Genomic DNA, 13,992 nt, shown 5'->3' with positions numbered 1-13,992 from the left:
CCTGGGTGTCCATTGGAAGGACTGATGCCAAAGCTGAAACTCCAATACTTTGGCCACCTCATGCGAAGAGTTGACTCATTGGAAAAGACTCTGATGCTGGGAGGGATTGGGGGCAGGAGGAGAAGGGGATGACAGAGGATGAGATGGCTGGATGGCATCACAGACTCGATGGACCTGAGTTTGAGTGAACTCCGGGAGTTGGTGATGGACAGGGAGGCCTGGCATGCTGCAATTCATGGGGTCGCAAAGAGTCGGACAAGACTGAGCAACTGAACTGAACCTAACTGAATTGATCAGACCAGATGTCATGATCTTAGTTTTCTGAATGTTGAATTTTAAGCCACTTTCCTCTTTCATCCTCCTCTCTTCTTTCACCCTCATCAAAAGGCTCTTTAGTTCTTCATTTTCTGCCATTAGAGTTCTATCATTTGCATATCTGAGGTTTTTGGTACTCATCTGGCAATCTTGATATCAGCTTGTGATGCATCCAGCCTGACATTTCATATGCTATGCTCTTCATATAAGTTAAATAAACAGGGTGACTATATAAATCCTTGTCATACTCCTTTGTCAGTTTGAAACCAGTCAGTTGTTTCATTAGATTCTAACAGTTGTTTCTTTACCCACATAAATGTTTCTCATGAGACATGTTAGGTGGTCTGGTATTCCCATCTTTTTAAGAATTTTCTACGGTTTATTGTGATCCACACAGTCAAACGCTGTAGTGTAGTCAATGAAACAGATGATTTTCTGGAATTCCCTTGCTTTCTTTATGATACAATGAATGTTGGCAATTCGGTCTCTTACTCCTCTGTCTTTTCAAAAACCAGCTTGTACATTTGGAAGTTCTCTGTTCATGTCCTGCTGAAGCCTAGCTTGAAGAATTTTGAGCATAACCTTACTAGCTTGTGAAATGAGTGCAATTGTACAGTGGTTTGAACATTCTGTGACATTCTCCTTCTCTGGGATTGTAATGAAAGTGATCTTTTCCAGTCCAGATCTTTCCTGGCCACTTCTGAGTTTTCCAAATTTACTGACATATTGAGTGAAACACTTAAACATCATCATCTTTTAGGATTTTCAATAGCTCAGCTAGAATTCCATCACTTCCACCGGCTTTATTGATAGTAATGCTTCCTAAGGCCCACTTGACTTCACATTCCAGAGTGTCTGGTTCTAGATGAGTGACCACACCATTTTGGTTATCTGGATCATTGAGACCTTTTTTGTACAATTTTCTATGTATTGTTGCTAGCTCTTCTTAATCTCTTCTGCTTCTGTTAAGTCCTAAATATTTCTATCCTTTTTCATGTCCATCCTTGCATGAACTATTCCCTTGATATCTTTAATTTTCTTGAAGAGATTTCCAGTCTTTCCCATTCTGTTGTTTTCATATATTTCTTTGCATTGCTCCTTTGAGGTCTTCTTATTTCTCCTTGCTATTCTCTTCACTTCCCATCACTTCCCATCACTTCCCATCACTTCATTGTTTAGTGGAAACAATGTCAGACTTTTTTTGCGGGGGTGGAGGTGGGGGAGGGTGGGCTCCAAAATCACTGCAGATGGTGATTGCAGCCATGAAATTAAAAGATGCTTACTCCTTGGAAAGAAAGTTATGACCAACCTAGATAGCATATTAAAAAGCAGAGACATAATTACTTTGCCAACAAAGGTCCGCAAAGAGTCGGACACGACTGAGCGACTGAATTGAACTGAACTGATTCTCTGGAACTCTTCATTCAGTCACCCAACTGAATGGATATCCTTCCCTTTCTCCCTTGCCTTTCATTTCCCTTGTTTTCTCAGCTATTTGTAAAGCCTCCTCAGACAACCACTTTGCCTTCTTTTATTTCTTTTTCTTTGGGATGGTTCTGGTCACTATCTCTTCTCTGATGCTATGAACTTCCATCCATAGTTCTTTATGCATTCTGTCTACCAGATTTAACTCCTTGAATCTACTTATCACCTCCATTGTACAATCATACGGGATCTAAGTCATACATGAATGGCTTAATGGTTTTCCTTACTTTCTTCAATTTAAGCCTGAATTTTGCTTCCCTAGTAGCTCAGAGGGTAAAGCATCTGCTTGCAACATGGGACACCCGGGTTCAATCCCTGGGCCGTGAAGATCCAGGAAATGGCAACCCACTCCAGTATTCCTGTCTGGAGAATCCCATGGATGGAGGAGCCTGGTAGGCTACAGTCCATGGGGTCGCAAAGAGTTGGACACAAATGAATGACTTCACTTTCTTTCTTTCTTTTCAATAAAAAGCTCATGCTATGAGCCACAGTCAGCTCCAGGTCTTGTTTTTGCTGAATGTATAGAGCTTCTCCATTTTCTGCTGCAAAGGATATAATCAATCTGATTTCAGTATTGACCATCTGGTGACGTACATGTGTAGAGTTTTTTTTTGTGTTGTGGGAAATGGTACTTGCTATGACCAATGAGTTCTCTTGATAAAAATCTGCTAGCCTTTGACCTGCTTCATTTTGTACTCCAAGGCCAAACTTGCCTAATACCCCGGGTATCTCTTGACTTTTTACTTTTGAATCATTCCAATCTCCTTTATGAAAAGGACATTTGAGGAGCGGGGGGGCATGGTGTTAGGTCTAGAAGGTCATGTAGGTCTTCATAGAGCCATTCAGCTTCAGCTTCTTCAGCATTACTTGTTCGGCATAGATTTGGATTGTTGTGATGTTGAATGGTTTACCTTGGAAACAAACTGAGATTGTTCCGTTGTTTTTGAGATTGCACCGAATTACTGCATTTCAGATGCTTTGGTTGACTGTGAGTATTACTCTATTTCTGATAAGGGATTCTTGCCCACAGTGGTCTATTTAGTGTACACCTGATTCAAATTTGCTGTCTCCATCCATTTTAGTTCACTGATACCTAAGATTCTGATATTCACTCTTGCCTTGAACATATCCGGTTTACCTTGATTCATGGACCTAACATTCTAGATTCCTATGCAACATTGTTATTTACAACATTGGACTTTATTTTCACCAGCAGGCATATACACAACTGAGCATTTTTTCTGCTTTGGACCATCTACTTAATTTTTCTGGGGCTATTAGTAATTGCCCTCCACTCATCCTAATAACACATTGGACACTTTCCAACCTGGGAGGGCTCATCTTCCGATGTCATATCTTTTTCCTTTTCATACTATTCATGGGATTCTCACAGCAAGGATCAGAGAAGGCAATGACAACTGACTCCAGTACTCTTGCCTGGAAAATCCCATGGGCAGAGGAGCTTGGTAGGCTGCCATCTATGGGGTCGCTAAGAGTTGGGCACGACTGAGCGACTTTACTTTCACTTTTCACTTTCATGCATTGGAGAAGGAAATGGCAACCCACTCCAGTATTCTTGCCTGGAGAATCCCAGGGGCAGAGGAGCCTGGTGGGCTGCCATCTAAGGGGTCGCACAGAGTCAGACATGACTGAAGCGACTTAGCAGCAGCAGCAGCAGCACAGCAAGAATTGGAGAAGGAAATGGCAACCCACTCCAGTATTCTTGCCGGGAAAATTCCATGGATGGAGGAGCCTGGTAGGCTACAGTCCATGGACTCGCAAAGAGTCGGACATGACTCAGCGACTTCACTTTCTTTCTTTCTTCCACAGCAAGAATATTGGAGTGGGCTGCCATTCCTTTCTCCAGTGGACCATGTCTTATAAGAACTCTTCACTCTGATCCATCCATCTCTGATGGCCCTGCAAGGGTTTGTCTCACAGCTCATTGAGTTACGCAAGCCCCTTTGCCATGATAAGACTGGGATCCACGAAGGGAATCAAGCAACTTACCAACACTTAAATATTAATACATTAAATGTTATGTTAAGACCCTGGGTTATAAAGAAGAAATATATATTTTAAAGCCCAAGTATAATAAATACACTTTATTAAATAAAAGAAAATTTCCTGTTTCTCCTCTAGCAGGGGAGACAAAAACAAAAGGAAAAACTGATAGAACATATAGTTTTTCATTAGAAGATAAGATATTTTTCAGAAAAAAAAGTGATGTTCATATGACTGTTTTTGAACAGCTCTTTCATAAAGTCTAACCATTGCAAGTAAGCAAAGTTACTGTTTCACGTTAAATAAATTAAGTCTTCAAGCACAGTTTGGTTACTATTAATTGTAATTTCTCAGAAAATGACTTTCAATTTGTTCAAATTGAAAGAATTTGGCATTTCTGTTTTGTTAAAAGTATAAAATAAGGATATTTTGTATTGGTGTTTGAAGGGAAGATCATTATTGGGATGTTACTTTGCAAGGAAAAGTAGTAATTTAAAAACCACGCAGAGAAAGGCCTAAACAATATTCATTTGATATCCTATGATGCCTTAAATCATTATTTATAGTAAATAAATATAGTTATTGTGGGATGTTTTCCCATCATCAGACCTATTACACCTTGATTTCTTTTAAGTAGCATTGCTTCCTGGTGGACAAAATGCCCTCAAAATTAATCATCCTGAAACCAAAATAAATGACCCATTGAATAAGATGATTTATGAATATCCTTCAGAAAAACAGAGAATGTATGCAAAATGGAGAAGGAAAGATAATGTGTTTGGCATAATATAAACTGATTCTTGGCATAAATGAGAAACACAATCAGATATATTTTGAAGCTTCTCTTGGTTGATGAGAATGGCATCAATAGGTAAAGAAGGACATTTGTCTTCCTGCTGCTATGACAGGAGAACATGCATCAAGATCATCTAAAATTGGTTGAAGAACAGGGAATATTTGTGCATTATTGCTGGGAGTGCAAATTGGTTCAGCCATTATGGAAAAGGTACCTCAAAAAATCGAAAATGTAATTACAATATGATCCAGCAATTCTACTTCTGGGTATTACCCAAAAGAAATGAAAATAAGATATTAAAAACATATGTACTCTCATATTTATTGCAGCATATTCATAATAGCCAAGATATAGAAGTAATCTGAATCTAAACTTCCAGCTATATGATGAATAAATCCTTGGAATCTAATGTGTAGCATACTGACTAAAGTTAATAACACTATCATATATTGAGAGTTGCAAAGAGGCTAAGTCTTAATTATCTCACCATAAGACCTACAAAAAATTGTAATTATGAGAACTGGAAGACGTGCCAACAATTAAAAAATAAATTACATCTTTAAGTTTAAAAAGAGATCATCTAAAATTGGATCAAGTTGTTTAATGAACTTTTTTAAGAATGGAGGATGCATATTCATCCTGAGGGGAAAGTTACTACTTACATTGAAATCTTTACCACTAAAAAGTTATGTAAGAAGACAGTTTGAGGCATCATTTATATTACTTGTAGGGAGTATATTTCCAGTAATTTATTTTTCTTCTACAGAGTTACACATTAGAACTTAAATTGTTATGTTTGAAAGTTTGTCTAAGTATCAGTGACTATTTTATGTTTATAGTAACTTCCAGAATTTGCATCTATGTATTATCATTTTTGTTTCCAAACTCACTCACTTTAACATGAAAAATCACAAAATATCACCCACATAAAGAGATGTGATCACTGTTTTTAACAGTGAAAGATCTATTTCTATAGAGCAAATTTCAGCTAATGAAATCAGAAATTTTCTCAATGTGTTCACTATAATTAGAAATTACATTTTATTGATTCATTATGCAGCAATCAATTTGTATTTGTATTGTTAAGTTATATATAAAATGAAATGAATTAAAATATTTGAAGTGCTTATATTATTAAAGAGTTGCTAGTCAATCATACATTATTAAGTTCTGCATATATGACATTGATATATTGTTGCAAGGTAATCAATAATTATTCATGAGAATACACATTGCCTCCATTTAATTTCAAAAATGCATTTAAGAAAATAAATAGAGTGCAAAAGGAATTGATCTGATATAAAGCAATAGGTATAGCATAGTGAGTGTGATAGTCACTCAGTTGCATCCAACTCTGCAACCCTATGGACTGTAGTTTGCCAGGCTCCTCTGTCCATGGAATTCTCCAGCTAAGAATGCTGGAGTGGGTTATGTATAGAACTATTTTTCTTCACATTATTTTACAACATTTAATTTTTTTAAGAATTATTGTCAGAAGAACACCTGTCTGGCATTTATACAGCATTGTCATTTGCCAAAAACAAATAAATAAATAAATCTATCCATCTTTCAGTTAGAGCCCTCTGGTGGCTCAGAGGGTAAAGCGTCTGCCTACAGTGCAGGAGACCCGGGTTCGATCCCTGGATTGGGAAGGTCCTCTGGAGAAGGAAATGGCAACCCACTCTAGTACTCTTGCCTGGAAAATTCCATGGACTGAGGAGCCTGGTGGGCTACAGTCCATGGGGTTGCAAAGAGTCGGACAGTTATCTTTCAGCTAAGTTGACAATTTTAGAGGTGAGTTTTCCTGTCTTTCGGTACGTGGACTTTCTAAGGCTTCTAACTATTGATTATGATTGACAAAACCCACAGTTTTCATAAATAGCTACAAATCATTATTTCCCTCAGCAATAGCTTTCTAAATTGAATATCAAAGAGCCTACTGTTAAGTATGTATCATATTGTAATCCATTAGAAATACAGTGACTCCGAACTTCAGGTAATTGTAAGAATCTCCATATCAGGTATTACTAATTGTGCTGGCTACATTTTGTTTCCTGAACATAAAGAAATGCAACAATTAGACAAAAGAGTCTTATTAAGGGCTCATGTATATGAATTATCACCTTACAATTGTACATGATATTTTCATTTGTTAATGTAATATATCCAATGGCCTTTATGAATAAGGATTTGAAGATCAGTCTCTCCATGCTCACTGTTCCTGACTAGCTACCTAAACTTGAAGAAGTTAGCTGACCTCAGGAACTCTGTGAGATTATTCTAATGAAGGGTATTTGGATATTTAGGAAATGTAAATTAAGAGTTTAGAATTTCAAACTCATAGCAACACCCCTTAGGCTCATTGAGAAATACATTCCTGTCTATTTCAGATTATATATTAGATAATTTTTAGTGTTTTCAGTTGCTAATTTTGTAATGTGGGAAATAAAGGAGAATCTGAACTCATGAGTGTTTAAAAATAAATAGAAAATAGTTTGTATGTGCATTTATCTGCATAAAGACTGCAGGCATCATTCTTTAATGGCATTTATTGTCCCAAATACACTCTTTTAATCAAATCAAGTATGGTCTTGACATAATGATTTCTGTTATTGCTCAATAGTGAAGAAGGTATGTACCATAGAAAGAGCAATTGTGCAGCTTACATTTTTCATATACACAAATGTATATGACATAATATTTGCCATACAGAACCTATTTAGAATCATAGACTTTTGCAGGATATGTTTTTTAATAGTATAATGACATTGTTCAACATCCTTATAGAAGTATAAGCCTTAGCCTTGGAGACATGTAAAGGATTTTTTATGTCACATGTTATGTTATGGTAATATTTACCATAGAAGAGGAATTACCTCTGGAGGGTGTAAGTCACTTGTATTTAGTGACCAAGTTGGCATAATTCTTACATATGTCCCTTAAAATAGCACAGTTACATGTGCCATTTTCTATTTTTTTCTTGATGTTACAAAGTACTGAGCAGTTTTTATATAAATTAGCAGTAGGAAAAATATATGCACCATGACATTAAAGAAAATAATATGTGAATAAAAAAATCCATATATATCAAGTTTATGAACATGGAAAAAACACTGAGAATAACAACATGCTAAATTTACCTACTGTACAATTGGGGTTTAGCTAAACAAGCTATGATCCCTTTTAATAGAATAAGAATGATAACATTGATCTGAATCACTTTGAATGTGATTTCTCAAAATGCAGACGTATTTGGACGATAATTCTTACAAATACTGTGTGGTTGAAGATTAAAATAATATATATAAAGAGATCAGCACAGTGTCTGACATCTGTTAGATACTTAACAAAAGACAGATATTAATAATATAACCTATAAATGATTATTAGGTAATTGACTTTAGTCCTCATTGCCCCCAAATGTTCAGTCTTAACAAAATATAAATAGCCGTGAAAGGAGAACATGCTTTATTTTTAACACTTCTGAATGGAAGAGCCAAGACTATCCATGTGAGAATAGAGGAGGGAATATCTATGATAAAGACAATTGGATCATTTTGGTGAATGGACAAACATTCTTTTATCGACAGAAGAGAGTGAAGCCAGTGCTGAGGAGCATGCCACAGCATAACACACAAAACTGTCCACAGTGATTACATCCTTCTAACTGTAGTAAAACTTCAGTTTTACTTTGGAAAAGTAAAACCTCAATGAAGTTGACAGAGTTTCTAAGCTATTTCTAAAGCATAGTTGACTTAAATTTTCCTCAAAAACTATTAAAATACTCCCCTGAGAAATACTGGCAGATGATAATTGATTTGTTGTGATCTTTATAGAAGACATTACTTCTGGATCATATTTACAGAATTCTCATTGGGTTTTAATGCATAATGTGCTCTATTTTAACTCAGCTTTTAAGTCACTGAAGAACAGTGTGAAAAATTGTTTCCTGAAAAGTTTTGATCATTCTTTCAAACCCGTGGGGCTCTTTATTTCTCTGCTATATTCTTTAATGTAGCTGTAAAGAAGGACCTCTTACACAACTGGAAACCTCAAAATTGTGTACTGAATAGATTAATCTTTGTCTCATTTAACAACAGGCCATACACAGATGAAAATCAGTTGAGAATCTGTACTGACTATTGAACCAAGACACGTCTTGTCAGTTGAATTTCATTGAAATATAATTCTAGAGTTTGAAAATATGGATTAGTATGACTTTCCAAAATAATATTAGAATAAAAGCATGTGAATATCAAATAATCAATTAAAGATAGAATTGCAAGTTTCCAAGCATTTCAATATATGTATACACAGAAGAAATAGGAATTGTTTTTCATTGGATTTTCATTGCTATGTAAATTAATGTAATTTCAGGTCACTGATATCATGAGGTTGGGATTGGTGTTTCAAGCATAAACAGGCACCAAATGCAAGGAATTAAAAGATTAAAGACTGCATAATTCTTGGCAATGTAATAAACATGTTCCAGCAAATAAGATTAGCAATTAGTCAGGAAGTCCAGAGAATTACTAGTTGAGAAATGTTTACTAAGATCAAATGAGGCCATAGTCTACATTTCAAGTACTAGTGACCAAGAAAGGTACAGTATTTGATTTTCAGAATTTTGTTATCTAATAATGGGTAAGACATTGCTTTTGTGACTCAATATTTTTTGAGTCACAATGATTTTTAAATATTTTAAATGGCCATTCATAATTTCCAGTAAGATAATATTATAAGGTGATTCCAATAACTGTTTAAGAAAAAATGTAGAGTTCTTCTAAGTAGAGCTAGACAGCAAGTCTTGATGTAACTATATATCTCTGATTTATTTTACTTACAATTCAGTAGTCTAGCAGACATTATGTGAAGATTCTGAACCATGTGTTAGCCAATAACAATGACAGAAGTGACAAGCATCATCTTGAAATTTTTATTACATTATAAAAGAAAACATGTTCCCAGAAAATAGTTGAAAAAGCATAATTTCTACTACTTCAGATGATTTAATTTATGTACTCCAAGGCAATAAAGCATTGAAAGGAAAACTATACTGAATTTATTTCACCTATAATGGAATTATAAATATGATTTAAGGTTAATCTGAAACACTAGGCCCCTTTATAAGAAGGAAGATGTGCCATCAATATGCTTAAAATGCATGTATCACTTAAATTAACATCACATAGCACCTCTTGGAATAGAAATTTCCTTTTGCAACACAAAGTACAAAACTTTGAGTTAATATGAGTGTCTTGAGGATAAATCAATGTAATGAATTCAATTATAAAATAACAAGATATACCTAAGTTTGCTGAAAAAGAACACATTTTGGGAATCCCTGGAAAGGTAGTCTTACCTAATTCATTTGAACAAAATAAACATAGTAAAAATTGTTAAGTATGTCTTTTCATATTTTTCTGTAATATAAACACACAGATGATCAAACAAGAAAAAAATTGTGTAAATCAGTCAGTTGTGAGAAAATGCACAGAGGAGATTATATTTGGACTTAAGTAAGCAAAATTGGTAACATCAATCTAGCCACCCTCAAGAATGTAACTATCCTTTTATCATTTCAGAAATACATGTAATCTTTGTAACTTCTCCACAGTTATATTTTTTAAATTTATTTGTGTAAAACTCCAAAAAGCTCTAAAAAAATATTTTCCTATGCAAAATGGATGGAATAAAACATGACAGTTGTCAACATACACATGAAAAGTTGCACAGAATTGCTAATAATTAAAGAAATACAAATCAAAGCTACAATGACCTTACTCCAATCAGAACAGCAAACATTAAAAAGTCTACAAATAACAAATATTTCGAGGGTGTGGAGAAAATGGAAACTTCCTATACGGTTGGTGGGAATGTAAGCTGGTGCAGCCACTATGGAAAACAGTATGGAGGTCAAAAAAATATAAATAAAGTTGCTCTATGATCCAGCAATCCTACTGCTGGGCATATGGAGCATCATAATTCAAAGTGATACATGCACCCCTCTGTTAATAGCACTATTTGCAATTGCCAAGATATGGAAACAACCTAAATGTACATAGACAGATGAGTGGATAAACAGTATATATAACAAATATATATACTCGGCCATAAAGTGAATGAAATAAAGCTATTTCATTATTTGCCACAACATGGATGGACCTAGAGATTATCACGCTAGGTGAAGTAAGGTAGAGAAAGACAAATGTCATATGATATCACTTATATATGGAATCTAAAATATGACACAAATAAACCTATCTACAAAACTGAAACAGATCGTGGTTACCAAGGCAAAGATGGAGGGATAAATTAGGAGTTTGGGATTAATGGACTATCCCGAACTATAAACAAAATAGGCAAACAACAGGCTCCTACAGTGTGGCACAGGGAACCATATTCAATATCCTGTGATAAACTATATGGAAAAAAATGAAAAAGAATGTATACACACACACACGTATATGAAATCACTGCTATACAGCAGAAATTGGCACAATATTGTAAATCAACTATACTTCAATAAAATAAATAAATAACAGAGCACAATTGTGTTTTGCTCCATTGTCAGATTTGGGACTACTACACGTTGGGGAAGGAATAAGTGGCCAAGGATGCCCACAACATAAAATAAGAATGGACAGACCAAAAGGATTAAACCTGGAAAAATCTGTGAAATTTCTATCATTACAATCAGTAGAAGCACACACTAATGGAAACTTTTTGTTGATGTATAACAATCTACTTAGAATAATATTATCTCAATTAATGCATTTCAAATAAGATTCTCTTTGTGAGGTAAAGAAACTTCCTATGTCAGACTAAGACTGACTATGCCATAGAAAAAGTTATCACCAACTTCTTGCTCTTTCAGAGAAAATATAGTGAGATGGCAGTGACTAAATAGTTGGTTCTCCACAAAGCATAGTTTTAAAAGGATCATCTCCTAAATTATAGATGTAACAGAACACCTACTGTTATAGACAATGGTTGGTGGAGGAATTAAATGAAAATATCTCAGGGAATGAACAGAAAGTTGTGTTGAATTTTCCAAAAACACTGTATGAAGAAAGGAAACCTTGACAAACTTCAATTGCCTTGGAGAGTTCCCAAAGCTTTCACAATGACTTTAAAATCATGTTGAAAATTGTGAAGTTTTATTGTTTTTCTCATTTCAATTATACTTTCAAGGTAGCATCAATTTTTTTTCTTATATACTTACTCAACTGTATAAAACTATGATCTTAAAATTGTTACTCCTTACCTTTGATTCTTGAACGTTCTTGACTTTTTTCCTGCTGGAAATAAAACAAAAATAGTTCAAAGTTTGTAAGCATTTTATCAACAGTGTGAAATAAAGTAACACTTTAAAGTCTTGTCAAAATATTTCACTGTACATATATCCAAGAGTCATTGTAACATAATTCTCACTTTAAAGACACATGTCAAATCTTTCTTCAGAGCAGTAATCATACTTAGTGTACATAAATGTTTCTAAGAAACCAATACATTGCACAAATGATTTTATAAATAAATACTTAATGAATAATAAATACATTAGTGCGTCTCCAAAATGTCTTCGTCCATTTTATTTAATCCCAACAGATCTTAAATCACATCTTCAGAATTTGCTATTAGTGTCTTTATGTTAATTCTATGCTTTTGGTGAGTAAAAATGTTTAATGGCAAGCAATGGAGAATTCACTAAAACACACACACACACAAAGATATTTCAAATGTCTTTCCTTCAGTTTAGCTTAAAATTGTTCCCTGTCTTGCTTCTCTGAGGCTAAAGTTGACAATAATTCTATTATTTATTCAAAGCTGCTTCAGTCAGACTGGTCTTTCAATTTGACATACACCTTATTAGTTACCAGGCAACCCCAGAAGAATTTGTTTGCTTTCGAGTTTTCAGGTAGAAATTGTGAACTCTACAACTTCTCGATTAATACTCAGGCAGTGTACTCTGCGTAAAGCTTTCAGGTTCTAAAACTAAAAATAATTTTAAAATATGTTTCTAACTAAAAGTCACACACAGATATGCAGAATTATATGAATGTCAATAAATTTTGATAGCATTTATAAACATAGTAAAAATATGAATAGTTATTTTGCTGCAAGTATTCATCCCAGAGTCAGATTGAGAATAAAAATGCATATTGACAACCTAAACATTCCCTTATATTAAGACCAGGCTTGTGTCCCCAGATCTAGTTCTTTACCTAGGTCTGGTTTTATAAATGCTGGTGATAAACCAGGTCTGATTCATATGATGCATCTTGTGTGGTAAGTGTCTGTGACTCTAGGTATCTGATCAACCTTGAGAAATGGTAGCACAGTGAGTGTGATAACATTTGAAGATAACCATTGCTAGGTTGATGATTACCAGTTGCCATTAAATGAATTGTAAAATTTTTAAAAATGCATCTTGATAGATGTGTATTCATTGAAACATGCTAACCAAATGTATAATTCTATTAAGCTAATGTTTTATATTCTAAATCTCTTATCTTAGCCCATCAAGACTTCGTATTTAAATTCTGGACTGTATTCTGTTAATTAATTATTTTTTAATTATTATGTACTTTTAATTTAGAGTATATGTTGCTCATTTAAACTAAAATTCCTAATAAAAATTATATATATTTATAAATAATAACTACATGCTTTAAAAGTACATTATTGTTTCATAATTATAGGACAAGTTGATTTAAATTTTAAATGGTTACTAATGAAAAAATTATCTCTATTTCTCTCCTTCTATTTTTACACTTTTTCATTCATTTAATCATTCATTCTTTAAGCAAATGTGTACTGATCACTCCTATGGTTTTTCCTGTGGTCATGTATGGATGTGAGAGTTGGACTGTGAAGAAGGCTGAGTGCCGAAGAATTGATGCTTTTGAACTGTGGTGTTGGAGAAGACTCTTGAGAGTCCCTTGGAGTGCAAGGAGATCCAACCAGTCCATTCTGAAGGAGATCAGCCCTGGGATTTCTTTGGAGGGAATGATGCTAAAGCTGAAACTCCAGTACTTTGGCCACCTCATGCGAAGAGTTGACTCATTGGAAAAGACTCTGATGCTGGGAGGGATTGGGGCAGGAGGAGAAGGGGATGACAGAGGATTAGATGGCTGGATGGCATCACTGACTCGATGGACGTGAGTCTGAGTGAACTCCGGGAGTTGGTGATGGACAGGGAGGCCTGGAGTGCTGTGATTCATGGGGTCGCAAAGAGTCAGACAAGACTGACTGATCTGATCTGATCTGATGTGCCAAACACTGCTCTAAGTGATAAATGATGAACAAAACAAACAAAAATATCATGAACCATGATTATTGCATAAATGGCAATAAGTTCTACCTAGCAAAAGATATACCATATAAGGTGT

The 13,992-nt window shown here is 34.7% G+C and overlaps 1 protein-coding gene and 1 non-coding gene across 5 annotated transcripts in view; one reads left to right on the top strand and one right to left on the bottom strand.

Annotated features, from left to right (window-relative positions):
• FSTL5 (follistatin like 5) overlaps positions 1-13,992 on the bottom strand; it is a 937,973-nt gene that overhangs the window by 752,879 nt on the left and 171,102 nt on the right. For 2 of the 4 annotated variants that reach the window (XM_086345931.1, XM_086345933.1), the window contains exon 3: positions 11,868-11,901. In XM_086345931.1, the coding sequence (XP_086202057.1) occupies positions 11,868-11,901 (34 nt within the window). The remainder of the gene's footprint in view (positions 1-11,867; positions 11,902-13,992) is intronic. The other 2 variants (XM_086345932.1, XM_086345934.1) reach the window with 1 other exon arrangement.
• On the top strand, positions 12,744-12,858 carry LOC147355205 (small nucleolar RNA SNORA72). Its single transcript, XR_015144915.1, has one exon. It is a non-coding gene; the product is annotated as a small nucleolar RNA SNORA72 (small nucleolar RNA).

This window comes from Bos grunniens, chromosome 17 (genome assembly GCF_055505025.1).
Source record: "Bos grunniens cultivar Pamir isolate PY7600 chromosome 17, Bosgru_T2T1.0, whole genome shotgun sequence".
NCBI lineage: Eukaryota > Metazoa > Chordata > Mammalia > Artiodactyla > Bovidae > Bos > Bos grunniens.
The sequence above is the reverse complement of the archived record's forward strand: the minus strand, read 5'-3'. Positions and strand labels throughout refer to the sequence as shown.